Here is a 26,403-nt window from a genome sequence, read left to right as displayed (position 1 = left end):
AATAGTACATGGCGGTGCACCAAGGTGTAGCGTTGCCTGCAAAGGGTGCACCAAAGCGCCCAAATTTGCAGCTGCTTATCTCCACTGAAAACAACAGGAACCACTGAACCAGCTGCTCGCTCCTGCTGTCCCCTGACATTACCGGTCTAGTGGGTAGGAAGACCAGAGAAATCTCTTACTAAATAATACTGGTGGGATTTGATGGTCGAGGACCCAAGAAGTGTCTTCTAATGGTGAATGAAGAAAAGTAAACATTTCTCAGTGAAACAATATAATGACATTATAATTAAATCTTTCTTTAATAGTCTGCACGTGAGTCCGGAATGGAGTGCCCGTTATGGGCTTGGTCCATGGTTGTCCTTTGTCTCGGGGGTAGGAGCGCCGTCGTCCTGCTTTTCCAGCGCTCGCTCCATTTTGCACTTCTGCAGTTCCTTTTCAGACAGTGGCCGCAGGACACAAATCATGGCTCTGCCATCTTTCCTCTCCTTTGGTTGTACCATACACGTAGCACAATACACCATGCTGTCTATCATTTGCTGCAAAACGTCCTGAGGGGGAATCAGAAAAGAAGAAGTTTATTACAACTTTTATTCTTTCTTAAAGGATCCTTCATGGAAAATCTTACACACCGCTTTATGCCGGAGTGTTCTTCTCGGTCATCCATAGACGTAGATAACAGTCAGCCTAGTGTTGCAAGCTCAGCACAATCTCAGTATTTTCCTGTGTGAGACGCTCGACCTTTGCACCGTGTACAACCCAGGAGAATGGGGGATTGAGCATAATAACCGGATCCAGAAGAGGAAATTGAGATGTGTCTGCACCTAAAACTAAAGGCGGCCATACATATTGCAAGTTCGGGTCATGAGCCCCAGTCCGGGAATTGTGGCCCATATGTTGACCATGAAATACGCTTGTGTAAACCCGTCCTTGAATGGATAAAAGAGTGATTTCAGCCATATTGATTATTCCAATAAGGGATTTGATATCCTTTAGTAATGCACCATTGCATTTACTAGTGAGTCAGGAATAATCCAGTATGGCATATAACCTATAGTTAGCCTCAGGTATAGAAAAACAGTGTCCCTGGGAATTAGAAATCCTACATACAACAATTCAGGTACACCAAACAGGTATTGAATTGATCATAGAAAATTTACTAAGTGTCACAAAAAAACACATACATATAGTAAAAATACTTTATATATAGGCAACAACTGTAAGAAATAGGGAGCGAGTCGCACTACTCAGAGTGGCCGTCTGAAAATCAGTGCGATCCACAACCACATATATTAGGGCTGATATAGTTACGTTTAGGGTACATAGGCATACTGTACGCAGAACAAATGGACTAATAGCCCTAAAAGGGTCATGTGTTGCTAGAGCGCAGCTGCCAGTCAAATACTGGACAATGCCAACAGTTAAGCCTTAGGGCGGCTTTGCACACTATGACATCGCAGGTGCGATGTTGGTGGGGTCAAATCGAAAGTGACGGACATCCGGCGTCACTTGCGATGTCGTAGTGTGTAAATCCTAGATAATACGATTAACGAGCGCAAAAGCGTCGTTATCGTATCATCGGTGCAGGCTCCGACATTTCCATAATGCCGGTGCTGCGACAGGTACTATGTAGTTCCTCGTTCCTGCGGCAGCACACATCGCTGTGTGTAAAGCCGCAGGAGTGAGGAACATCTCCTACCTGCCGCCGGCCACAATGCGGAAGGAAGAAGGTGGGCGGGATGTTTATATCCTGCTCATCTCTGCCCCTCTGCCGCTATTGGCCGCCTGCCGTGTGACGTCGCTATGACGCTGCATGACCCGCCCCCTTAGGAAGGAGGCGGGTCGCCGGCCAGAGCGACGGTCGCAGGGCAGGTGAGTGCATGTGAAGCTGGCGTAGCGATAATTTTCGCTACACCAGCTATCACAAGATATCGTACCTGCGACGGGGGCGGGGACTATCGCGTGCGACATCGCAGCATCGGCTTGCGATGTCGCAACGTGCAAAGCCCACCTTAGAATCAAAATTGACAGCATACATCCAAGCAACCATTGAACCTAGATGAACTAAACTACAACATGCCAGCAATGCGTCCCAGACACCTTATAGTAAACTTTTACCTGCAGCCATGTGTATATCGATCGCAACTGCTCAGACAGACACTCCCACCTCGACTCACGTTTCACCGCTTCCGGTTTCGTCAGGAGGCATAGTGGGAACGTAGTGTGTGCCATAATATAGTGTGTGGAATTCATCACAGCTGTCAGCAAGATGCCGGTATCGGGCGCATTGAGTCATGATATGCGTCCAGTGGGTGAGTCGCACTGCGAGCACGTCATCAGGTCACATGACCGCGTGTCACGCGGTATGCATTCCTGTGACGTGGAGGGTCCATGGAGACCGGACCGAAGTCCCGCCTCCATGTAACTCACTCTAACGGCGCGTCACCCACGGGAACTGCACAGCGCATGGTCTCTGTGCGACCCTCGGATGTATAAATAGAGTGCGACTTTCTCCCTATTTCTTACAGTTGTTGCCTATATATAAAGTATTTTACTATATGTATGTGTTTTTTTGTGACACTTAATACATTTTCTATGATCAATTCAATACCTGTTTGGTGTACCTGAATTGTTGTATGTAGGATTTATAATCCAGTATGGCGTCTCTTCCCCTGACTAGTCCTGGCTCAAATCATCTCATAACACCTCCCTGGTCGTGATTGACAGCCGACATAGCAATGCTATATGATGTGGATTGCAATCGTTACAAAAAGTCGGAAGCATTTGGATTTTTTGCAACTTGACAGTCGCATTACCCAGCAAGTCACAATCACAATACGACCTCATTTATTTGCACTTTGCTGTGATGTAGCAACGGCGTACAATGATCTTTCGTCTGGTTATAATGGATCCGATTAGTTATTGGAAATAATAATAATCTTTATTTCTATAGTGTCAGCATATTCTGCAGCAATTAACAATTCAGAGGGTCATATACAAACAAACATAAGTGACAGTTCTAGAAAATACAATAATTAAAGCAAAAATAAAGACAACCCTGCACGTAAGAGCTTACAATCTACAATGGGGTGAGGTGGTGGTGACATAAGGTTCAAGTGCTTATTTACAACAACATTCCAGTCAGCTCCAAAAATAGGGGGCATAGATAGAGGCTGCAAGAACAAATCATCAGCCATTGTTTTTAATGCTTTGGGTACAGTGGATTTTGAGGGAGAATTATGTTCTGGGAAATAGTGGAGGGGATATATATGAATTGACTTTGATTAGGGAGGGTGTTAGGCTGTCCTAAAAAGGTGTGTTTTTAGGGAGCATCTGAAACTCAGTAAGTTGTGGATCGTCCTAGTTTCTTGGGGTAGAGCATTCCAGAGGATTGGTGCAGCTCAGGAGAAGTCTTGGAGTCGGGAGTGGGAGGTTCGAGTTAGTGTGGATGTTATTCGAAAGTCGTTCACGGAGTGTAAAAAATGGGTAGGCTGATAGACAGAGATGATGGTGGAGATGTAGGGGGGTGCCATGTTGTGAACAGCTTTATGGGTGAGAACAAGCAATGTAAATTGGATCCTGTGATATATGGGCAGCCAGCGCATTAACTGTCACAGAGCGGAGGCGTCCGAGTAACGATTACCCAGATAGGTGACTCTGGCTGCAGCATTAAGGATGGACTATAGTGGAGAGAGTCTAGTGAGGGGGGAGGCCAATTAATAGAGAATTGCAGTAGTCAAGGCGGGAGTGGATCAGGGCCACGGTGAGGGTTTTTTTCGTTTCCATTGTGAGAAAGGGGCAGATTCTAGAGATGTTTTTCAGGTGCAGGCGACAACAGCAGGGGAGAGATTGTATATAGGGGGTGAAGGAAAGATCGGTGTCGAGCATAACACCCAGACAGCGGGATTGCTGCCTAGGACTTATCGTGGTGCTGCACACAGAAAGAGAGATGTCAGGTTTAGGGAGGTTAGTAGACAGAGGGAGGAGAAGAAGTTCAGTTTTGGAAAAGTTAAGTTTCAGATAGAGAGCAGACATGATGTTGCAAACTGCAGTCAGGCAGTCACTTGTGTTCTTTAGTACAGCGGGGGTGAGCTCAGGGGATGAGGTGTATAGCTGTGTGTCATAAAGATGTTACTGGAAGCCAAATCTGCTGATGGTCTGTCCAATTGGGGCAGTGTAGAGGGAGAAAAGAAGAGGGCCAAGGACTGAACCTTGAGGGACCCCAACAGTGAGAGGAAGAGGAGAAGATGTGGAGCCAGCATATGATACGCTGAAAGATAGAAAGATAACCAGGAGAGAACGGTGTCCTTTAGGCCGATAGAGTGGAGCATAGAGAGAGAAGGAGATGGTGGTAAACAGTGAGGAAGGCTGAAGAGAGGTCAAGAAGAATACGCAGAGAGTAGTCACCGTTATGTTTTGGTGTCGGAAGGTCATTGGCCACTTTGATGAGGGCAGTTTCTGTTGAGTGTAAGGCGGGCTTTGTACGCTGCGACATCGGTAACAATGTGTTACCGATGCTGCAGCGATAGTTCCGCCCCCGTCGCACGTGCAATATCTAGTGAAAGCTGCCGTAGCGATTATTATCACTACGGCAGCTTTACACGCACATACCTGCCGTGCGACGTCCCTCTGGCCGGCGACCCGCCTCCTTCCTAAGGGGGCGGGTCGTGCGGCGTCACAGCGATGTCACACGGCAGGCGGCCAATTGAAGTGGAGGGGCGGAGATGAGCAGGACGTAAACATCCCGCCCACCTCCGTCCTTCTCATTGCAGCCGGCGGCAGGTAAGGAGAAGTTCCTCGCTCCAGCGGCTTCATACACAGCAATGTGTGCTGCCGCAGGAGCGAGGAACAACATCGCACCTGTCGCTGCACCGGCATTATGGAAATGTCGGAGGCTGCAGCGATGATACGATAACGACGCTTTTGCGCTCGTTCATCGTATCAAAAAGGTTTTACACGTTGCGATATCGACTGCGACGCCGGATGTGCGTCACTTTCGATTTGACCCAATCGACATCGCACGTGCAATGTCGCAACGTGCAAAGCCGCCCTAAGGCTATGTGCGCACGTTGCGTACAATTCACTGCAGAAATTTCTGCAGCGATCTGAAGAGCACACGTGCGCTTCTAATCGCTGCAGAAAATGTCCGTAGAGAAGCCGATTCCATGCGCTCTGCCTGCAGCTCCTGCCATAGACAGAGCAGGAGCTGCCGGCAAAGCGCACGGAAGAAGTGACATGTCACTTCTTAGAACGCAGCGCTTCGGCAGTAGCCGAAGCGCTGCGCTCTAAAACGCCACGTGCGCACGGCCCCTGCACAATCTCCATAGATTGTGCAGGGGACGCAGGACGCATGCAGTTACGCTGCGCTACAAAGTGCAGCGTAACTGCATGTATTTACGCAACGTGCGCACATAGCCTAAGGGGCGGATGCCGGACTGTAATGCATCTAGAAGAGAGTGAGTGGAAAGGTAGCAGGTGAGGCGCGAATAGACAAGGCACTCCAAAAGTTTGGAGATGAAGTGGAGATTAGAGTCTGTAATTGTTTGTGCAGGATGGATCAAGAGAATGTTTTTTGGGGTTTTTTTAATTACAACGAGTGTTTGAAGGAGGATGGGAAGATAACAGAAGAAAGGGAGAGATTGAAGTTTTAGTTTAGTAGTGACGATCAGAGAGAGACTGGAGTAGGTGTGAGGGAATGAGATCAGTAGAGCAAGTGGTAGCGCGAGAAGAGAGGAGCCTGGAGACTTCTTCTTATGTGACTGGGTCAAGTGTGGAGAGCAAGCCACGCGGGATGTTGGGAGGCATGAAAATCACAACGCTTGGTGGCCGGTAGCCGATCTCCTGACAGATATTTTCTATTTTCTCTGTGCAATAGGAGGCCAGATCATCACCACAAAAGGTCCTTAGTAGGGTCTGCACTTTAGTACTGAGGAGGGAGTGAAAGGTGTTGAAGAGCTTATTTGGATTGTTGGAAAGTGAGGAAATAATGGCGGTAAAATAAGTCTGTTTGGGGAGTTGAAGAGCAGAGTTATAAGTTCTCAACATAAATTTAAAGTGAAAAAAGTTTTCTGGTCTGAGTTTTCCTCCATAGGTGTTCAGCACTCCTAGAGCATCGCTGGAGAAATCGAGTTTGGGATGTGAGCCAGAGCTGTAAATGAATGGAAGCCACCTCTAACTGCACCGGTTTTCCCACTTCCTTGATAGAAGAGTTTTTGAGACATTTACATGTCAATGATCCCATGTAAGCACATTATAGAATATACCAAACATCGTCATCAATATTATCATGCAAGGAATAAAACATATAGAGAAAATGTATTCTGCGCGGAAGGCGCAATATACTAGGACTGATCTACAAAAGCTGCAATGTCTTGGAAAAAATTGGGAAAACATGTGTTCAGTTTTCAGCTCACCTCTCATGAGTTAGTGATGGGGAAAGAGATGGGTACGAATCAGGAAAAACAGACATTGGAGCTCAACACATAGGCAATAATGATGAGCGGGCACTACCATGCTCAGATGCTCAGTACTAGTAACTAGTGATGAGTGGGCACTACCATGCTCAGGTGCTCTGTACTCGTAACTAGTGATGAGCGGGCACTACCATGCTCAGGTGCTCTGTACTCGTAACTAGTGATGGAGCGGGCACTACCATGCTCAGGTGCTCTGTACTCGTAACTAGTGATGAGCGGGCACTACCATGTTCAGGTGCTCAGTACTAGTAACTAGTGATGAGCGGGCACTACCATGCTCAGATGCTCAGTACTCGTAACTAGTGATGAGTGAGCACTACCATGCTCAGATGCTCAGTACTCGTAACTAGTGATGAGCGGGCACTACCATGTACGGGTGCTCAGTACTCGTAACTAGTGATGACCGGGCACGACCATGCTCAGGTGCTCGGTACTCGTAACTAGTGATGAGTCAGCACTACCATGCTCAGATGCTCACTACTAGTAACTAGTGATGAGTGGGCACTACCATGCTCAGGTGCTCTGTACTCGTAACTAGTGATGAGCGGGCACTACCATGCACGGCTTCTCAGTACTCGTAACTAGTGATGAGTGGGCACTACCATGCTCAGGTGCTTAGTCCTCGTAACTAGTGATGAGCGGGCACTACCATGTTCAGGTGCTCTGTACTCGTAACTAGTGATGAGCGGGCACTACCATGCATGGGTGCTCAGTACTCGTAACAAGTGATGAGCGGGCACCACCATGCTCAGGTGCTTAGTACTCGTAACTAGTGATGAGCGGGCACTACCATGTTCAGGTGCTCTGTACTCGTAACTAGTGATGAGCGGGCACTACCATGCTCGGGTGCTCAGTACTCGTAACAAGTGATGAGCGGGCACTACCATGCTCAGGTGCTTAGTACTCGTAACTAGTGATGAGCGGGCACTACCATGGTCAGATGCTCAGTACTCGTAACTAGTGATGAGCTGGCACTACCATGCATGGGTGCTCAGTACTCGTAACAAGTGATGAGTGGGCACTACCATGCTCAGATGCTCAGTACTCGTAACTAGTGATGAGTGGGCACTACCTTGCTCAGGTGCTTAGTACTCGAAACTCGTGATGAGCGGGCACTACCATGCTCAGGTGTTCGGTACTAGTAACTAGTGATGAGCGGGCACTACCATGCTCAGGTGTTCGGTACTAGTAACTAGTGATAAGCGGGCACTACTATGCTCAGGTGTTCGGTACTAGTAACTAGTGATGAGCGGGCACTACCATGCTCAGGTGTTCGGTACTAGTAACTAGTGATAAGCGGGCACTACCATCCTCAGGTTTCGGTACTAGTAACTAGTGATGAGCGGGCACTACCATGCTCAGGTGTTCGGTACTAGTAACTAGTGATGAGTGGGCACTACCATGCTCAGGTGTTCGGTACTAGTAACTAGTGATGAGTGGGCACTACCATGCTCAGATGCTCAGTACTCGTAACTAGTGATGAGTGGGCACTACCTTGCTCAGGTGCTTAGTACTCGAAACTCGTGATGAGCGGGCACTACCATGCTCAGGTGTTCGGTACTAGTAACTAGTGATGAGCGGGCACTACCATGCTCAGGTGTTCGGTACTAGTAACTAGTGATAAGCGGGCACTACCATGCTCAGGTGTTCGGTACTAGTAACTAGTGATAAGCGGGCACTACCATCCTCAGGTTTCGGTACTAGTAACTAGTGATGAGCGGGCACTACCATGCTCAGGTGCTCTGTACTCGTAATTAGTGATGAGCGGGCACTACCATGCACGGCTTCTCAGTACTCGTAACTAGTGATGAGTGGGCCTACCATGCTCAGGTGCTTAGTCCTCGTAACTAGTGATGAGCGGGCACTACCATGTTCAGGTGCTCTGTACTCGTAACTAGTGATGAGCGGGCACTACCATGCATGGGTGCTCAGTACTCGTAACAAGTGATGAGCGGGCACCACCATGCTCAGGTGCTTAGTACTCGTAACTAGTGATGAGCGGGCACTACCATGTTCAGGTGCTCTGTACTCGTAACTAGTGATGAGCGGGCACTACCATGCTCGGGTGCTCAGTACTCGTAACAAGTGATGAGCGGGCACTACCATGCTCAGGTGCTTAGTACTCGTAACTAGTGATGAGCGGGCACTACCATGTTCAGGTGCTCTGTACTCGTAACTAGTGATGAGCGGGCACTACCATGCATGGGTGCTCAGTACTCGTAACAAGTGATGAGTGGGCACTACCATGCTCAGATGCTCAGTACTCGTAACTAGTGATGAGTGGGCACTACCTTGCTCAGGTGCTTAGTACTCGAAACTCGTGATGAGCGGGCACTACCATGCTCAGGTGTTCGGTACTAGTAACTAGTGATGAGCGGGCACTACCATGCTCAGGTGTTCGGTACTAGTAACTAGTGATAAGCGGGCACTACCATGCTCAGGTGTTCGGTACTAGTAACTAGTGATGAGCGGGCACTACCATGCTCAGGTGTTCGGTACTAGTAACTAGTGATGAGCGGGCACTACCATGCTCAGGTGTTCGGTACTAGTAACTAGTGATAAGCGGGCACTACCATGCTCAGGTGTTCGGTACTAGTAACTAGTGATAAGCGGGCACTACCATCCTCAGGTTTCGGTACTAGTAACTAGTGATGAGTGGGCACTACCATGCTCAGGTGTTCGGTACACATAACTAGTGATGAGTGGGCACTACCATGCTCAGGTGTTCGGTACACATAACTAGTGATGAGCGGGCACTACCATGCTCAGGTGTTCGGTACACATAACTAGTGTGTGCTTGGTACTTGTAACGAGCAGTTGGTGCTCAGATGAGCGTGATCGAGTATTGAGTATAATGGACTCCCATTATACTCAATACTCGATGGAGAACTGAACTCTTATACTTGGTACTCGAGTCGCACCCATCCAAGCATGCAACTCCTCGTTACACGGTAGTGCCCGCTCATCACTAATAGGTAAGTCTAGCTCTTTTTGGATGTCCTTTTTAACTTTCGTATTTATTTTGGGATGTATCAATAAAACGTTACCAATTTTAATTTTCAGCAGAAAATCAAATTCTGGATTTTTTCTTCTGGTGTTCTCAATTAATATATCTTAGATAATGAATAATAATGATAATGAATAAATACAATGCAGCTCACCATAATTGAGTATGGAGCTCAGATATCGGCGCCGCCACAGTCAGAAAAATGTGAATAATACAAGGATGAAGTCCGGCTCAATAAATGATTCTTCTTTATTTGTAGCAGTTCACATACATCGTGAATAAGATAAGTAATTAGTCATGAATAAGGGAGCGCACACACCTGAAACGCGTTACCTACGCGCTAATTGCTTGCCTTATTCACAAAGTCCTGTATGTGAGCGGCTACTAATATATTGAATCGGACTTCATCCTTTTTTATTATTATTATTATTATTATTATTATTATTATTATTCATATCTTAGATAACCTTCATACAGAATTGGATCCCAAACAATGGAACAAGTGCTGACCCATAACATCTAGATTCCCACAGTGGACATTCTGCTGAAATGCCAGAAATATCCAAGATTGGGAATCCCATTTTACAGATTAAGTGCTTTGAGGATTACTTGTTGAAAATTAAGGTATATTAAGATCTCTTCTATTTTCTGTATAATTCACATGATGAGGCTTCTGATTTCACAGAGCTGTTTCAATTAGATTGAGGCAAGGACACCATGGAGCCAGACAGGTATCCCGGGCCGTGAAACTATCAGCCAGAGCGGAAAGGGCTAACAAAGAGTAGCTCTAAAGCGGGCTTTAAACGCTATAATATATCGGCGGGGTCACGTCGTAAGTGACGCACATCCGGCAACGTTAGTGTTGTTGTAGCGTGTGACAGCTACGTGCGATTGCGATTGTACGAAAACACGTTGATCGCATACACGTCGTTCAATTTCTAAAAATTGAACGTCCGGTTGTTCAATGTTCCCGAGGCACCACACATCGCTCCGTGTGACACCCCGGGAACGATGAACTCAGCTTACCTGCCTCCTGCCGGCTATGCGGAAGGAATGAGGTGGGAGGGATGTTTACGTCCCGCTCATCTCCGCCCCTCCGCTTCTATTGGCCGGCTGCCATGTGACGTCGCTGTGATGCCGAACGTCCCTCCCACTCCAGGAAGTGAATGTTCGCCGCCCACAGCGAGGTCGTATGGACGGGTAAGTACATGTCACGGGATTTAATCGCACATACGATGGGGGTGTGTGCGATTGCATACGATATCGTATGTGTAATTGTAACGTGTAAAGCAGGCTTTACTCAGCCACCCGTCATATAAATGGTTAGTCACCATACGTGGCCAGCCATGGTGTCCTTTGGTGATAGATCCGCTGTTAGACAGGAATTTTAGAAGTCAGACCTGCAGCAAACACCCCTGATATAAGACAGTAGGATAATGCGGCCACCTCTCCATTCACAGCTGCCATGTGGTCAGCGCCCGTTTTGGAGAAAGAAATCCCAAAAGGTGGGAGATTCATCTATCCGATATGCTTCGGAATTACCATAAACCTCTTTAAAGTGGTTGTCAATTATTTTTTCTTCTATAAATGCATGTATCTTTGGCTAAACATTTTTTATACTGTATTTTTCGGTTTATAAGGCGCACCCCAAATTTAGAAGAGGAAAATAGGAAAAAATAATTTTTAATGTTAAAATGAGGGTCCGTCTTATAATCCTAATGTGTCTTAAGCCTACTGCTTACCAGGGGGGAGCAGCGGTGGTGGAGCGGCTCAGGAAGGTTACAGGAAACAGGGTCGGCAATGCTGCGGGCTCGGAGGAGGGGGTGTAGTGTTTCTGGAGGGTCAATGGGTTGGCGATGCTGCAGCCTCTAGGGTGTCTTTGATCTGCCAGCAAGCTGCGGGGGTCTCACTGCACTGGAGCAACTCATGAAGGTCACAGGATGGGGTGTCGTTGCAGCGGCGGGCACCTGATCTGACTGTGAGTTCCATTGAATTGCCCGAGATTGGCGTGATGGACGTCAAGAAAATGGCCGTGGAGGCGTAGTGTGCGCAGAAAGGCCTCCACGGCCATTTTCTTGAACTTCGTCACATCAACCGCGGGCGATTCAATAGAGCCCATGGTCAGATCAGGCGCCCGCAACACCCTTAGTATCGCCAACCCGGCTTCCTATGACCCCGCTGCACCACCGCCGCCCCAGAAAGCCATATCCGCATTGTAAGACGCACCCCCATTTTACCTCCAGTTTTTTTTTTTGGGGGGGAATTGCATCTTATAATCCGGAAAATACGGTAATTAGGTTTCATTAAACATTTTGCACCATTTGCCTTCTATAGCCTCGGTGTTGCACTGTCTATTGCTGGCTGTAGAATGAGTTAACTAGTAAACTGTCAGTGAACTTGTTCTTATGGTTTAATGGGAGAGTTTCTAATGGCGTTATCTGTGTGTTTTTGGTCCTCGCAGTTGGTTTATGACCACAGATCACAGCAAAATTAAATATTCAGGAGACAAAGTCAAAAATGGTGCAAAAATTTTTTAATGATACCCAATAACTAAAATTATTTATTTTTACCCCAAATACCTGTCATTCAAAAACAAAATGACCCCCGAGGTGGACAACATCTATAAAGAGAACCTGTCACCAGATCAAAACGATCAAATATTTCCCAGAGGGACATTGCAGCTATAAGTCCCCTTACTGGCAGCCAGACTGGCTCGCAAAGTCTCCTTAAGGAGAATAGTGTTCCCCCGTGATCCCCGCATAGCTTTCTCATGAGCCAGATCAAACACCCCATACTTTGCACTGACGAGGGGCAAGCACCCCGAAACACCGTGTCTGCAAATTGGGATTCTGATCTGGCATAAATCCTAAGTCAAATGCAAAGGATTATTAAAAATCCACTTTTGACTTTTAGGATCGCTACTTCCAATAGGTGGCGCTGCGCTAGACTGTCTCCTTTCCTGGAGAGACAATTCAGATCAAAAGTGGACAGTTTTTGCTCCTATTTTATACCCTCAGCATATGGTGTTTATTTGTGGGATTTTTTATAATCAGCGCACAACATGTAATACTAATGCGGGCGCTGGTATGCATGTGCCACTTTTTCCAGATGAATAAACATCATCTGTGGTGGGTGATTTAAGACCATTAGACATATAGTATTTTACAGCTCCTGAGGAAGCCCATGCGAAACGCGAGTCAGGGCTACTGTTCGAGAGATTATGGCTTTTTTATTTAGTGCCGATTTGTAGCAAATGAAGAGGACAATAGCTCTGGAACCATGTGGCATATTTAGGAAGGAACAACACAATGCTCGGGAGCAGCGGGAATGGAATAAGAGCTATAACTGGCCACTTTAGACCCGATGACCGGTCCTCTAATGGCGGTGGCCCCACTTACCAGCTTGTCTGGCCCACTTGCAATGCGACTGTTCAGAACAGTAATCCGTATGTGATGCTTCTTCTCGATCCAATGGATAAGCTGCTTCCGTTTCACATCTAAATCGTGTTGGGAAATGCTGGCGAGAAATGACATCTCCTTGATCTGGACGGGACCTGTGCAATGAAATATACGTATTATACAACCAGGACTGGACACAGAAACAAGCAGTGCACTACAGAAAACCGGAGCGTTTATAATCAGCGTACAACATGTAATACTAATGAGGGTGCTGGTATGTATGTGCCACTTTTTCCAGATGAATAAACATCATCTGTGGTGGGTGATTTAAGACCACTAGACATATAGTATTTTACAGCTCCTGAGGAAGCCCATGCGAAACGCGAGTCAGGGCGAGTGGTTTGAAGTCTTACACAGGGAGATATGGGTACATGACTAATCCATGCACATTAATTTCCTATATAATGACTTGTATCTGCCTTTTACTTGCAATTATACTTGTTGCACAGTACAATCTATACACTATGTATAATGGAAGTCTTATAGGTTGCATATTTATAACCAATGTATGTGCCATGTTTTATTGATACTACCACTCCGTCTTTAGTATGTATATATACCTCGCCCTCCTTCTTTAGTATGTGTATATACCTCGCCCTCCTTCCTTAGTATGTATATATACCTTGCTCTCCTTCCTTAGTATGTATATATACCTCGCCCTCCTTCCTTAGTATGTATATATACTTCCCCCTCCTTCCTTAATATGTATAATTACCTCACCCTCCTTCCTTAATATGTATATATACCTCGCCCTCCTTCCTTAATATGTATATATACCTCGCCCTCCTTCCTTAATATGTATATATACCTCGCCCTCCTTCCTTAATATGTTGTCAACTGTATGTATATATGAAATTGATTATGTTTTTGTTCATGTTCAGATAAAGTCCAGTCTGACGAAGGCCTAAAGCCGAAACGTCGACTAAATTGGACGAATCAGCAATTCATTTTTTGCAGCACATAATTAAAATATAAATAAAATATTTTTGGCTTTATGAACAGTTGCATGATTTTCTTTATTGGGGAGTAATAGTGTGCTGGGATACTCTTTGGATTGATTAATATGTATAATTACCTCACCCTCCTTCCTTAGTATGTATATATACCTTGCTCTCCTTCCTTAGTATGTATATATACCTTGCCCTCCTTCCTTAATATGTATATATACCTCGCCCTCCTTCCTTAGTATGTATATATACCTCGCCCTCCTTCCTTAGCATGTATATATACCTCCCCCTCCTTCCTTAATATGTATATATACCTTGCTCTCCTTCCTTAGCATGTATATATACCTCCCCCTCCTTCCTTAATATGTATATATACCTCGCCCTCCTTCCTTAGTATGCATATATACCTCGCCCTCCTTCCTTAGCATGTATATATACCTCCCCCTCCTTCCTTAGTATGTATATATACCTCCCCCTCCTTCCTTAGCATGTATATATACCTCCCCCTCCTTCCTTAATATGTATATATACCTTGCTCTCCTTCCTTAGCATGTATATATACCTCACCCTCCTTCCTTAATATGTATATATACCTCGCCCTCCTTCTTTAGTATGTGTATATACCTCGCCCTCCTTCCTTAGTATGTATATATACCTCGCCCTCCTTCCTTAGTATGTATATATACCTCGCCCTCCTTCCTTAGCATGTATATATACCTCCCCCTCCTTCCTTAATATGTATATATACCTTGCTCTCCTTCCTTAGTATGTATATATACCTTGCCCTCCTTCCTTAATATGTATATATACCTCCCCCTCCTTCCTTAGTATGTATCTATACCTCCCCCTCCTTCCTTAGTATGTATATATACCTCCCCCTCCTTCCTTAGTATGTATATATACCTCCCCCTCCTTCCTTAGTATGTATATATACCTCCCCCTCCTTCCTTAGTATGTATATATACCTCCCCCTCCTTCCTTAATATGTATATATACCTCGCCCTCCTTCCTTAGTATGTATATATACCTCCCCCTCCTTCCTTAGTATGTATATATACCTCCCCCTCCTTCCTTAATATGTATCTATACCTCGCCCTCCTTCCTTAGTATGTATATATACCTCGCCCTCCTTCCTTAATATGTATATATACCTCGCCCTCCTTCCTTAGTATGTATATATACCTCGCTCTCCTTCCTTAATATGTATATATACCTCGCCCTCCTTCCTTAATATGTATATATACCTCACCCTCCTTCCTTAATATGTATATATACCTCGCCCACCTTCCTTAGTATGTATATATACCTCCCCCTCCTTCCTTAATATGTATATATACCTCGCCCTCCTTCCTTAATATGTACCGTATATATACCTCACCCTCCTTCCTTAGTATGTATATATACCTCCCCCTCCTTCCTTAATATGTATATATACCTCGCCCTCCTTCCTTAATATGTATATATACCTCGCCCACCTTCCTTAGTATGTATATATACCTCGCCCTCCTTCCTTAATATGTACCGTATATATACCTCGCCCTCCTTCCTTAGTATGTATATATACCTCGCCCTCCTTCCTTAGTATGTATATATACCTCGCCCTCCTTCCTTAGTATGTATATATACCTCCTCCTCCTTCCTTAGTATGTATATATACCTCGCCCTCCTTCCTTAGTATGTATATATACCTCGCCCTCCCTCCTTAGCATGTATATATACCTCGCCCTCCTTCCTTAGCATGTATATATACCTCGCCCTCCTTCCTTAGTATGTATATATACCTCGCCCTCCTTCCTTAGTATGTATATATACCTCGCCCTCCTTCCTTAATATGTATATATACCTCGCCCTCCTTCCTTAGTATGTATATATACCTCGCCCTCCTTCCTTAGTATGTATATATACCTCGCCCTCCTTCCTTAGTATGTATATATACCTCGCCCTCCTTCCTTAGTATGTATATATACCTCGCCCTCCTTCCTTAGTATGTATATATATCTCGCCCTCCTTCCTTAGCATGTGTATATACCTCGCCCTCCTTCCTTAGTATGTATATATACCTCGCCCTCCTTCCTTAGTATGTATATATACCTCGCCCTCCTTCCTTAGCATGTATATATACCTCGCCCATTTATCACCCGAGTCTTTACAACAGATTTTAATATTGTCAATGTATGCTTTATGTCACTGTTTGATATATTTCAATAAAACTTGTCATTTTTAGATTTCTGGCTCCATGTTTTGTAGGAATTACATCATATGAAAAGGGATATTTGATTGGACTCTGTGGCCAATAACGCTGCAGTCTTCCTGCCCCCGTACATATTAGATAAAAGTCGGCTAAAGCGCTGCTGGAATTGGCAAGCAAAGCCAAATCCCCAAGATGCATGCAGCGCTGATCAGATTCGGCAAACTGATGCAGTTGCTGAAAACTTCACCAAGGGTAAATAAACCCTTTAACAACCCGATAGCAGCCACATGAGTAGCAAACTATAGTGAATTAGGAAGAATGTACAGGCAGGGCACTACACAGATATTTTACATGACATTGTCTGTTTGGCGTAAAAACCCTTAAAGGGGTTTTCCTACGAACAAAGTTCATTTTAATCAATAGATCTTGAAATAATAATAATTTCCACAATTGAATGTGTTTAAAAAAAAAATAAAAATGTTCCTGTGCTGAGATAAACTTATATATGTGTCCCTGCTGTGTACTGTGTAATGGCCGTGTCTGACCGTACAGGGACATGTTCTGATCATACCACAGCTCCTGGTCTAGGAAGAAAGCAAAAGAGAGAAGACAGATAGCAAAGCGTTGAATCACATCTGATTGTTTCTGTGACGTAAAACATTTCCCTGACTGTTTTTAAAACATGTTTTACCTCACAGAAAAAAATATTTGAAATCCTGTGCTATAATATCTATATACTTTTTTACTTCCTGCCCGGCCCAGTAGATGTGGTATGATCAGACCATGTCCCTGTACGGTCAGACACAACCATTACACAGTACACAGCAGGGACACATATATAACATTATCTTAACACAGGAACATTTTTCTTAAACATCCAATTGTGGAACTCATTATTATTCCAAGATCTATTGATTAAAATTAACTTTAAAAATTAACTTTTTTTGTGGAAAAACTCCTTTAAGACACGTTCTCCAAACAATCATGGTAGAATTATTGCACACCGAGTTACATTCTGTCAATATGTTTTTCCCTTATAAGCTGTGGTCACCACCAGTGAGCTCTTATACACAGCATTCCAGAATACTGTATATAAGAGCCCAGGCTGCTGTGTAGAACGTAAAAAACAGCTTTATTATACTCACCTAGGGGGCGGTCCAGTCTGATGGGTTTCGCTGGTTGCGGGTCCGGCGCCTCCTTTCTGCTGCGATTGCCATCCTCCTTCTTTCCAGCCCAGTATGGATGACGCGTCCTATGTCATCCATACAGAGGCCTTCATTGCGCTGCTGCTCATTTTGATGTGCCCAAGCTGAGGGCATATCAAATTATTGTAGTGCGCATGCGCAGGTGGTCTTTGACGTTTCCTTGCGTCTGCGCATTACAAGACTTTGATCTGCCCTATGCAGGGTAGATCAAAGTGTGCAGGACCACAATGGAGGTCTCTATATGGATGACATAGGACGCACCATCCACATTGGGCTGGAAAGAAGGAGGACAGCAATCGCAGCAGAGAGGAGGCGACGTACCCGCAACCAGCGACACCCATCGGACCAGACCGCCCCCTAGGTGAGTATAATAAAGGGGTTTATGTTCTACAGAGCGGCCTGGGTTCTTATATACAGTTCTGGAATGCTGTATATAACAGCTCACTGGTGGTGACCACAGCTTATAAGGGAAAACCTGGTGACAGGTTCCCTTTAATAATAGAGAGTGCATGGAGTGACGCCTGTAGCCACGGTAGCCCTGTGGAGTGACACGTGTGTAGCCACAGTAGCCCTATGGGGTGACACGTGTGTTGCCACAGTAGCTCTGTGGGGTGACACGTGTGTAGCTATAGTAGCCCTATGGGGTGACACGTGTATAGCCACAGTAGCCCTGTGGGGTGACACGTGTGTAGCCATAGTAGCCCTATAGGGTGACACGTGTGAAGCCATAGTAGCCCTGTGGGGTGACACGTGTGTAGCCACAGTAGCCCTATGGGGTGACACGTGTATAGCCACAGAAGCCCTGTGGGGTGACACGTGTGTAGCCATAGTAGCCCTATGGGGTGACACATGTATAGCCACAGTAGCCCTGTGGGGTGACACGTGTGTAGCCATAGTAGCCCTATAGGGTGACACGTGTGTAGCCATAGTAGCCCTGTGGAGTGACACGTGTATAGCCACAGTAGCCCTGTGGAGTGACATGTGTGTAGCCATAGTAGGCCTGTGGAGTGACACGTGTATAGCCACAGTAGCCCTGTGGAGTGACACGTGTGTAGCCATAGTAGCCCTGTGGAGTGACACGTGTGTAGCCATAGTAGCCCTGTGGAGTGACACGTGTATAGCCACAGTAGCCCTGTGGAGTGACACGTGTATAGCCACAGTAGCCCTGTGGAGTGACACGTGTATAGCCACAGAAGCCCTGTGGGGTGACACGTGTGTAGCCATAGTAGCCTTATAGGGTGACACGTGTGTAGCCATAGTAGCCCTGTGGAGTGACACGTGTATAGCCACAGTAGCCCTGTGGAGTGACACGTGTGTAGCCATAGTAGCCCTGTGGAGTGACACGTGTATAGCCATAGTAGCCCTGTGGGGTGACACGTGTGTAGCCACAGTAGCCCTGTGGAGTGACACGTGTGTAGCCATAGTAGCCCTGTGGGGTGACACGTGTGTAGCCACAGTAGCCCTGTGGAGTGACACGTGTATAGCCATAGTAGCCCTGTGGGGTGACACGTGTGTAGCCACAGTAGCCCTGTGGAGTGACACGTGTGTAGCCATAGTAGCCCTGTGGAGTGACACGTGTGTAGCCACAGTAGCCCTGTGGAGTGATAAGTGATGCAGATCATATACCGGGGCTGGAGCTCTGTTTCTGCTGCTCTCGGAGTTTCAGCTGCTCCTCGTGCAGCTCTTTCCCGGTCAGCAGCTTGTACACCGGAGGATCTGCCTTGTGCGAGACGGACACCAGCTTCAGGTTCTCCTCCTCCATGATGCGGATCACGTCTCTTTTCAGCATCTTCCCTCTGTCCTTCCCATCTTTATCTAACACCTGGATCAATTTATAGGGGATAATCCGTCCGACGTTCCCTATCACCTTCCTGGCATTGATGTTGGTTTTTTTTGGTGCTGTTGGTTTTTTGGCCACATCCTCCTCAGCCGTACTGTAGGGTTTTACGTCTACGGCCAGCAGTCCTCTCCTTGTCCAGCCGATAGTAGTCCATGGTAGACAACTCGTCGTCTTATATGATCTATGACACAAACCAAAGTGTCTTGCAAAATAACACCGGCCATTATTTGCAGCTTGGCAGAACATTTTCTTCAGGTGAAGTCCAGACATTCTGCCGACTGACAGAAAAGACGAGAACCATCCTTTAAAAAGTCATCACATGACAGTTTACATAAAGTATGCAGCCTTCCATCTTTAGAATCTGGTTATTGTCCCTTAGACCTTGTAAATACAAACAATTTTTCTATTTACTGCTTGTTAAAATTTTCAGCCGTTCTTGAGATATTAACACTTTTCTTCTATTTACAGCTCGTTGCCTTGGAGACCGACCACTGCTGCTAGGGAGCAGACCATGCGCAGTGCTTACAGGGCTCTTTATTATTGAGCTTGTAAACACTCTTTTGAAGCTGCCCAGGATCACTGGGGCGCACTGTTATCGCCCAATCCTGGTCTGCTTCAGAGCAGTGCCTACAAGCTACACAGCAGTGGTCAGTCTCCTAGGCAACGAGCTGTAAACAACTTTTTACCCTTTGTAGACTGATCTGCCGTCATACTCTGTCCCTTCTGTCCCCTTCTTCTTCCCAACCTACCAAATGTATGATAATATAAAGTTGGCACTGATGGCAGGGACTTTTACCGCTGCAGCCAGACTACAGGGTTACCATGGTGATGCATGAGGCAGCATAAGAGCTGTAGCATCAAAACAATAGGGCACCTTTTAATCAAAACCTAGTGCGAAATCCTTCTGAAGAAGTGATGTTATAAACATGCAAAACGCGCATTGGGGTCTCTCTTTATGTCTGGTAATATTTTTTTAGCCATTTACTCCTTTGTTTATTTTTTCTCTCTACCTACCACCCTACCCATCCTGTCCACAGTGCTGCACCACCCCACATTTCTATCTACCACCCTACCCATCCTGTCCACAGTGCTGCACCACCCCACATCTCTATCTACCACCCTACCCATCCTGTCCACAGTGCTGCACCACCCCACATTTCTATCTACCACCCTACCCATCCTGTCCACAGTGCTGCACCACCCCACATTTCTATCTACCACCCTACCCATCCTGTCCACAGTGCTGCACCACCCTACATCTCCATCTACCACCCTACCCATCCTGTCCACAGTGCTGCACCACCCCACATCTCTATCTACCACCCTACCCATCCTGTCCACAGTGCTGCACCACCCCACATCTCTATCTACCACCCTACCCATCCTGTCCACAGTGCTGCACCACCCCACATTTTTATCTACCACCCTACCCATCCTGTCCACAGTGCTGCACTACCCTACATATACATCTACCACCCTACCCATCCTGTCCACAGTGCTGCACCACCCCACATTTCTATCTACCACCCTACCCATCCTGTCCACAGTGCTGCACCACCCTACATCTCTATCTACCACCCTACCCATCCTGTCCACAGTGCTGCACCACCCCACATTTCTATCTACCACCCTACCCATCCTGTCCACAGTGCTACACCACCCCACATTTCCATCTACCATCCTACCCATCCTGTCCACAGTGCTGCACCACCCCACATCTCCATCTACCACCCTACCCATCCTGTCCACAGTGCTACACCACCCCACATTTCTATCTACCACCCTACCCATCCTGTCCACAGTGCTACACCACCCCACATTTCTATCTACCACCCTACCCATCCTGTCCACAGTGCTGCATCACCCTACATCTCTATCTACCATCCAACCCATCCTGTCCACAGTGCTGCACCACCCTACATCTCTATCTACCACCCTACCCATCCTGTCCACAGTGCTGCACCACCCCACATTTCTATCTACCACCCTACCCATCCTGTCCACAGTGCTGCACCACCCTACATCTCTATCTACCACCCTACCCATCCTGTCCACAGTGCTGCACCACCCCACATTTCTATCTACCACCCTACCCATCCTGTCCACAGTGCTGCACCACCCTGCATCTCCATCTACCATCCTACCCATCCTGTCCACAGTGCTGCACCACCCTACATCTCTATCTACCATCCTACCCATCCTGTCCACAGTGCTGCACCACCCCACATTTCTATCTACCACCCTACCCATCCTGTCCACAGTGCTGCACCACCTCACATTTCTATCTACCACCCTACCCATCCTGTCCACAGTGCTGCACCACCCCACATTTCTATCTACCACCCTACCCATCCTGATCACAGTGCTGCACCATCCCACATTTCTATCTACCACCCTACCCATCCTGTCCACAGTGCTGCACCACCCTGCATCTCCATCTACCATCCTACCCATCCTGTCCACAGTGCTGCACCACCCTGCATCTCCATCTACCATCCTACCCATCCTGTCCACAGTGCTGCACCACCCCACATTTCTATCTACCACCCTACCCATCCTGTCCACAGTGCTGCACCACCCTACATCTCCATCTACCACCCTACCCATCCTGTCCACAGTGCTGCACCACCCCACATTTCTATCTACCATCCTACCCATCCTGTCCACAGTGCTGCACCACCCCACATTTCTATCTACCACCCTACCCATCCTGTCCACAGTGCTGCACCACCCCACATTTCTATCTACCATCCTACCCATCCTGTCCACAGTGCTGCACCACCCCACATTTCTATCTACCACCCTACCCATCCTGTCCACAGTGCTACACCACCCCACATTTCTATCTACCATCCTACCCATCCTGTCCACAGTGCTGCACCACCCCACATCTCCATCTACCACCCTACCCATCCTGTCCACAGTGCTACACCACCCCACATTTCTATCTACCACCCTACCCATCCTGTCCACAGTGCTGCATCACCCTACATCTCTATCTACCATCCAACCCATCCTGTCCACAGTGCTGCACCACCCTACATCTCTATCTACCATCCTACCCATCCTGTCCACAGTGCTGCACCACCCCACATTTCTATCTACCACCCTACCCATCCTGTCCACAGTGCTGCACCACCCCACATTTCTATCTACCACCCTACCCATCCTGATCACAGTGCTGCACCACCCCACATTTCTATCTACCACCCTACCCATCCTGTCCACAGTGCTGCACCACCCTGCATCTCCATCTACCATCCTACCCATCCTGTCCACAGTGCTGCACCACCCTACATCTCTATCTACCATCCTACCCATCCTGTCCACAGTGCTGCACCACCCCACATTTCTATCTACCACCCTACCCATCCTGTCCACAGTGCTGCACCACCTCACATTTCTATCTACCACCCTACCCATCCTGTCCACAGTGCTGTACCACCCCACATTTCTATCTACCACCCTATCCATCCTGTCCACAGTGCTGCACCACCCTGCATCTCCATCTACCACCCTACCCATCCTGTCCACAGTGCTACACCACCCTACATCTCCATCTACCATCCTACCCATTTTCTCCACAGTGCTACACCACCCTACATCTCCATCTACCATCCTACCCATCCTGTCCACAGTGCTGCACCACCCTACATCTCCATCTACCATCCTACCCATTTTCTCCACAGTGCTACACCACCCTACATCTCCATCTACCATCCTACCCATCCTGTCCACAGTGCTGCACCACCCTACATCTCCATCTACCATCCTACCCATTTTCTCCACAGTGCTACACCACCCTACATCTCCATCTACCATCCTACCCATCCTGTCCACAGTGCTGCATCACCCTACATCTCCATCTACCACCCTACCCATCCTGTCCACAGTGCTGCACCACCCCACATTTCTATCTACCACCCTACCCATCCTGTCCACAGTGATGCACCACCCTGCATCTCCATCTACCACCCTACCCATCCTGTCCACAGTGCTACACCACCCTACATCTCCATCTACCATCCTACCCATCCTGTCCACAGTGCTGCATCACCCTACATCTCTATCTACCACCCTACCCATCCTGTCCACAGTGCTACACCACCCTACATCTCCATCTACCATCCTACCCATCCTGTCCACAGTGCTACACCACCCTACATCTCCATCTACCATCCTACCCATCCTGTCCACAGTGCTACACCACCCTACATCTCTATCTACCACCCTACTAATCTTGTCCACAGTGCTACACCACCCTACATCTACATCTACCACACTACCGATCTTGTCCACAGTGCTGCACCACCCTACATCTCGATCTACCACCCTACCCATCCTGTCCACAGTGCTGCACCACCCTACATATACATCTACCACCCTACCCAACTTGTCTACAGCTCTACATCCCCTCTTACAGCTCTCTGCACCATATTACTAGCATTCAACATAATCAAACCTCCACGTCTTCACGCTGCAGTAACTCCCTGGCATTAACTACCCTGGATAATCAGGTTACATGGGTTTTAGGCAAGCCAGCACATCACCTCACTAACGTCTCAGTTCGCTTTCCTCCTCCTTTCCTCAGTTTCTCCCAGACACCATGCTCTCAGTAGCACATTGTATCTGCACACACAGCACACTGGCTGGTAACAGAATCACGCAGCTTCACATGAATCCCCTTATGTACTGCACTGATGGCTGGACTGTACACTACCAGCACTTTTTAACTGTTCTGTCTCCCATGTCTGTAAGGTTTGTTAGCTCTTGTGAGCAGGACGCTCAATCTTCTTGGAAAAATTGATAAATTTGCTGTTAGGGCTCCTTCAGACGTCCGTGCCCATCAGTCCGATCACAGGCCGCAATGTACGGACCGGCCGCTGGTCTCCGGACCCCAACTCAGCAGCCGGACAGACATGTCAGCAGCCCCCCGACTGGTCCGTATATTGCGTCAATGATGGATGTCTGAATCAGCCTTTACTCCGTGATGACTGATTATGTTTGTACATACTGAACTGTACAGAGCTGTGGAATATGTTGGCTCTATATAATTACTGACACGTTGTAGTGAGGCAACATGTAAGGCTATGTGAATCTCTGCATTTTTGTGGTGACCACAAAGATGCACATTTTTTGGGCCTCAAAACGCACCAGAGGCAAAAACGCCACATCTAAAGCCCACAGCAAGCGCCTTAGAACATGACTGCCCGCTGTGAGCTCCATGCAGCGACTGAAATGAGCCGCACGATCAGTGGTGACATCACTCAGGTGATTTGTGGTCACAGGTGCAGGACTCCAGCTGTGACCATGGCTAACCTGAGTGATGTCATCGCTGATCGCGTAGCTGACTTCAATCGCTGTGTGGAGCTCACAGTGGGCAGTCATGTTCTATGGCGCTCGCTGTGAGCTTCAGATGTAGCAGTAGTGGAAGCACGTGAGAACTTGTGTGGAATACGTCGGACCTGCAGGGGTGTTTTGGGGGTTAATAAAATGGTGAAAGAGGGTGTTTTTTTGTCTTTTAGGATTTTTTCAGTGTCTGTGTTTATTTACTTTCACTTACAGTTTAGTGAAGGGGATGTCGCATGATGCCTTCCATCACTAATCTAGGACTTAGTAGCTGCTGTAGGCTGACATTAACTCCCTCATTACCCCAATTGCCACCACACCAGTGCAATCGGGAAGAGCCCGGTAAAGTCCCGGGACTGTCACATCTAATGGAATTTCGGGTGGCTGCTGGCTGATATTTTTGGGCTGGGGGGTGCCCAATAACCATGGGTATCCCCATCCTGAGAATACCAGCCCCCAGCTAACGGGCTTTATCTGTGCTGGTGTCAAAATATGGGGGGATCCTATGCCAATTTATTTTACTGTACGATATAGACCTGCCCACCGGCGTCTGTGATTGGAAGCCTCAGACACACTGTCACTCAGCGTAGGGGCTCGTCTGACTGCAACCAATCACAGACGCTGGTGAGCAGGGGAAGCAGCGAATATGTATGAGCCTAATGATTGGCCCAGGAAGAAGAATGAGAGGCCGCGGGAGCAGTGTGACAGCCGCCCTGGTGATCATTGAGTATGAAGCGCTTGTCCTACCCCTTTGCGCCGGATTCTGGTCCCCATAGACTTTATATAGGGACGAGCATCTGGCCAGATTACAGGGATCAATCCCCTGCCGACCTCGAGTCAGCAAGGGATTGATCTGCCAGTCCTCCGAAACGCAGGGACAAAACGCAAAAAGAATTCACATGCTGCAGCTTTGTGGTCACCAAAAAAACTGCAACGTGCGCACTGCAAAAATGAAATCTCATAGACTTTGCTGGGGAAATGCATGCAGTTTGGTGACTAAAACTGCACCTGAAACACGTGGAAAAAAAGGCAGCGTGTGTACGAGGCCTAACTGTGCTACATCCCCCCACCGCAGACATGCAAAGCGTGGACTCCGCTACTCACAGACTCACTGGTTGTTCTCAGTCAGCTCATTATTCTTCACCAGTCCTGTTGGGAAACATAAATGATAATAATGAAGTTATAATGTCACATCCAGGCCACAGATAGTGTTAGAGTCCGGCTTTACCAGACACTGTTCTTCTTATATCCTTGGACACCCCCTTTAAGGGGCTACAGGGCAATGTGACTGGCTGCAGCGGGAGGAAGGGGGCAGTAAGTGATCTGCTGCGGCACACACCGATGCACGGCGCTATGCCCTGTGCACACCACACGGAGCATGGTGCGGTCTGGGTGCATCCCCGGCCTGTCCTCCATTACTGGGGCAGTCACTGCAGCAGACAGCCGCCACCTACCGGGAACCGCACCAGGCCGGGCCGGAACACAGGCGAAGCTGCCACACGGCCACCTAGGGGTTAACCACCAGGGACGGTCAAGGTCACGTGACTGAAACACACCTCCTTCTCCAGTCACAGATAGGGTCACAGCTTCATTCTTAAAGGGACAGTGCCATGGGAGGGACGCGGTGGAGCGCAGGTCACAGGCGACTACCGATGACACATTAACCGATTCTGCTCCTTTTTTATGTTGCACTTATTATGTACAGCAGGGTCATCACTGGGGTCTCAATGCAAAATGCAAAGTGTCCCCCCAGACAGAAGAGGCCCCTTTATAGTCCCAGAGCGCCTCATAATGGACAGTTCGTCTGATTTGGAGGTGTTTGTGGCCCCCCTCACCTCCTGGACCCCTGAGCCACTGCCCCAGTGATCTGTGCACCCCTGATGTCCCCATTATCACCGTCTGTATTAGAATTTGTGTCTTTGATCTTTTCATGCGG

The 26,403-nt window shown here is 47.5% G+C and overlaps 1 protein-coding gene across 3 annotated transcripts; it reads right to left on the bottom strand.

Annotated features, from left to right (window-relative positions):
• Positions 1-275: 275 nt before the first annotated feature.
• Positions 276-26,015, bottom strand: MTIF3 (mitochondrial translational initiation factor 3). 3 transcript variants are annotated; one of them, XM_075334630.1, is made up of 5 exons: positions 25,922-26,015; positions 25,580-25,616; positions 18,905-19,396; positions 12,876-13,030; positions 276-548 (listed from the first exon to the last, which is right to left on the bottom strand). In XM_075334630.1, exons 3-5 carry the CDS (start codon positions 19,386-19,388, stop codon positions 336-338), a joined length of 852 nt encoding a protein of 283 aa, XP_075190745.1. In that variant the 5' UTR covers positions 19,389-19,396; positions 25,580-25,616; positions 25,922-26,015; the 3' UTR covers positions 276-335. The 3 variants fall into 3 exon arrangements, with proteins under 3 accessions (XP_075190745.1, XP_075190743.1, XP_075190744.1); XM_075334628.1 differs by having other exon boundaries at positions 25,572-25,616; positions 25,922-26,014; XM_075334629.1 differs by lacking the exon at positions 25,922-26,015 and adding an exon at positions 25,696-25,890 and having other exon boundaries at positions 25,572-25,616.
• Between the last annotated feature and the right edge of the window lie 388 nt (positions 26,016-26,403).

Source organism: Anomaloglossus baeobatrachus, chromosome 2 (assembly GCF_048569485.1).
Source record: "Anomaloglossus baeobatrachus isolate aAnoBae1 chromosome 2, aAnoBae1.hap1, whole genome shotgun sequence".
NCBI lineage: Eukaryota > Metazoa > Chordata > Amphibia > Anura > Aromobatidae > Anomaloglossus > Anomaloglossus baeobatrachus.
This window is presented reverse-complemented; position numbering and strand designations above follow the sequence as displayed.

Bases quoted from the DNA above. Each gene is read 5' to 3' on its own strand.
- MTIF3 (XM_075334630.1), bottom strand. From the start codon at position 19,388: ATGTCTGGACTTCACCTGAAGAAAATGTTCTGCCAAGCTGCAAATAAT. The intron at 13,031-18,904 runs GTATATGATCTG...TTCATTGCACAG, and splicing joins GAAACAGAGCTCCAGCCCCG to GTCCCGTCCAGATCAAGGAG. The intron at 549-12,875 runs GTAAGTGGGGCC...ATTCCCCCTCAG, and splicing joins CAAGTGGGCCAGACAAGCTG to GACGTTTTGCAGCAAATGAT.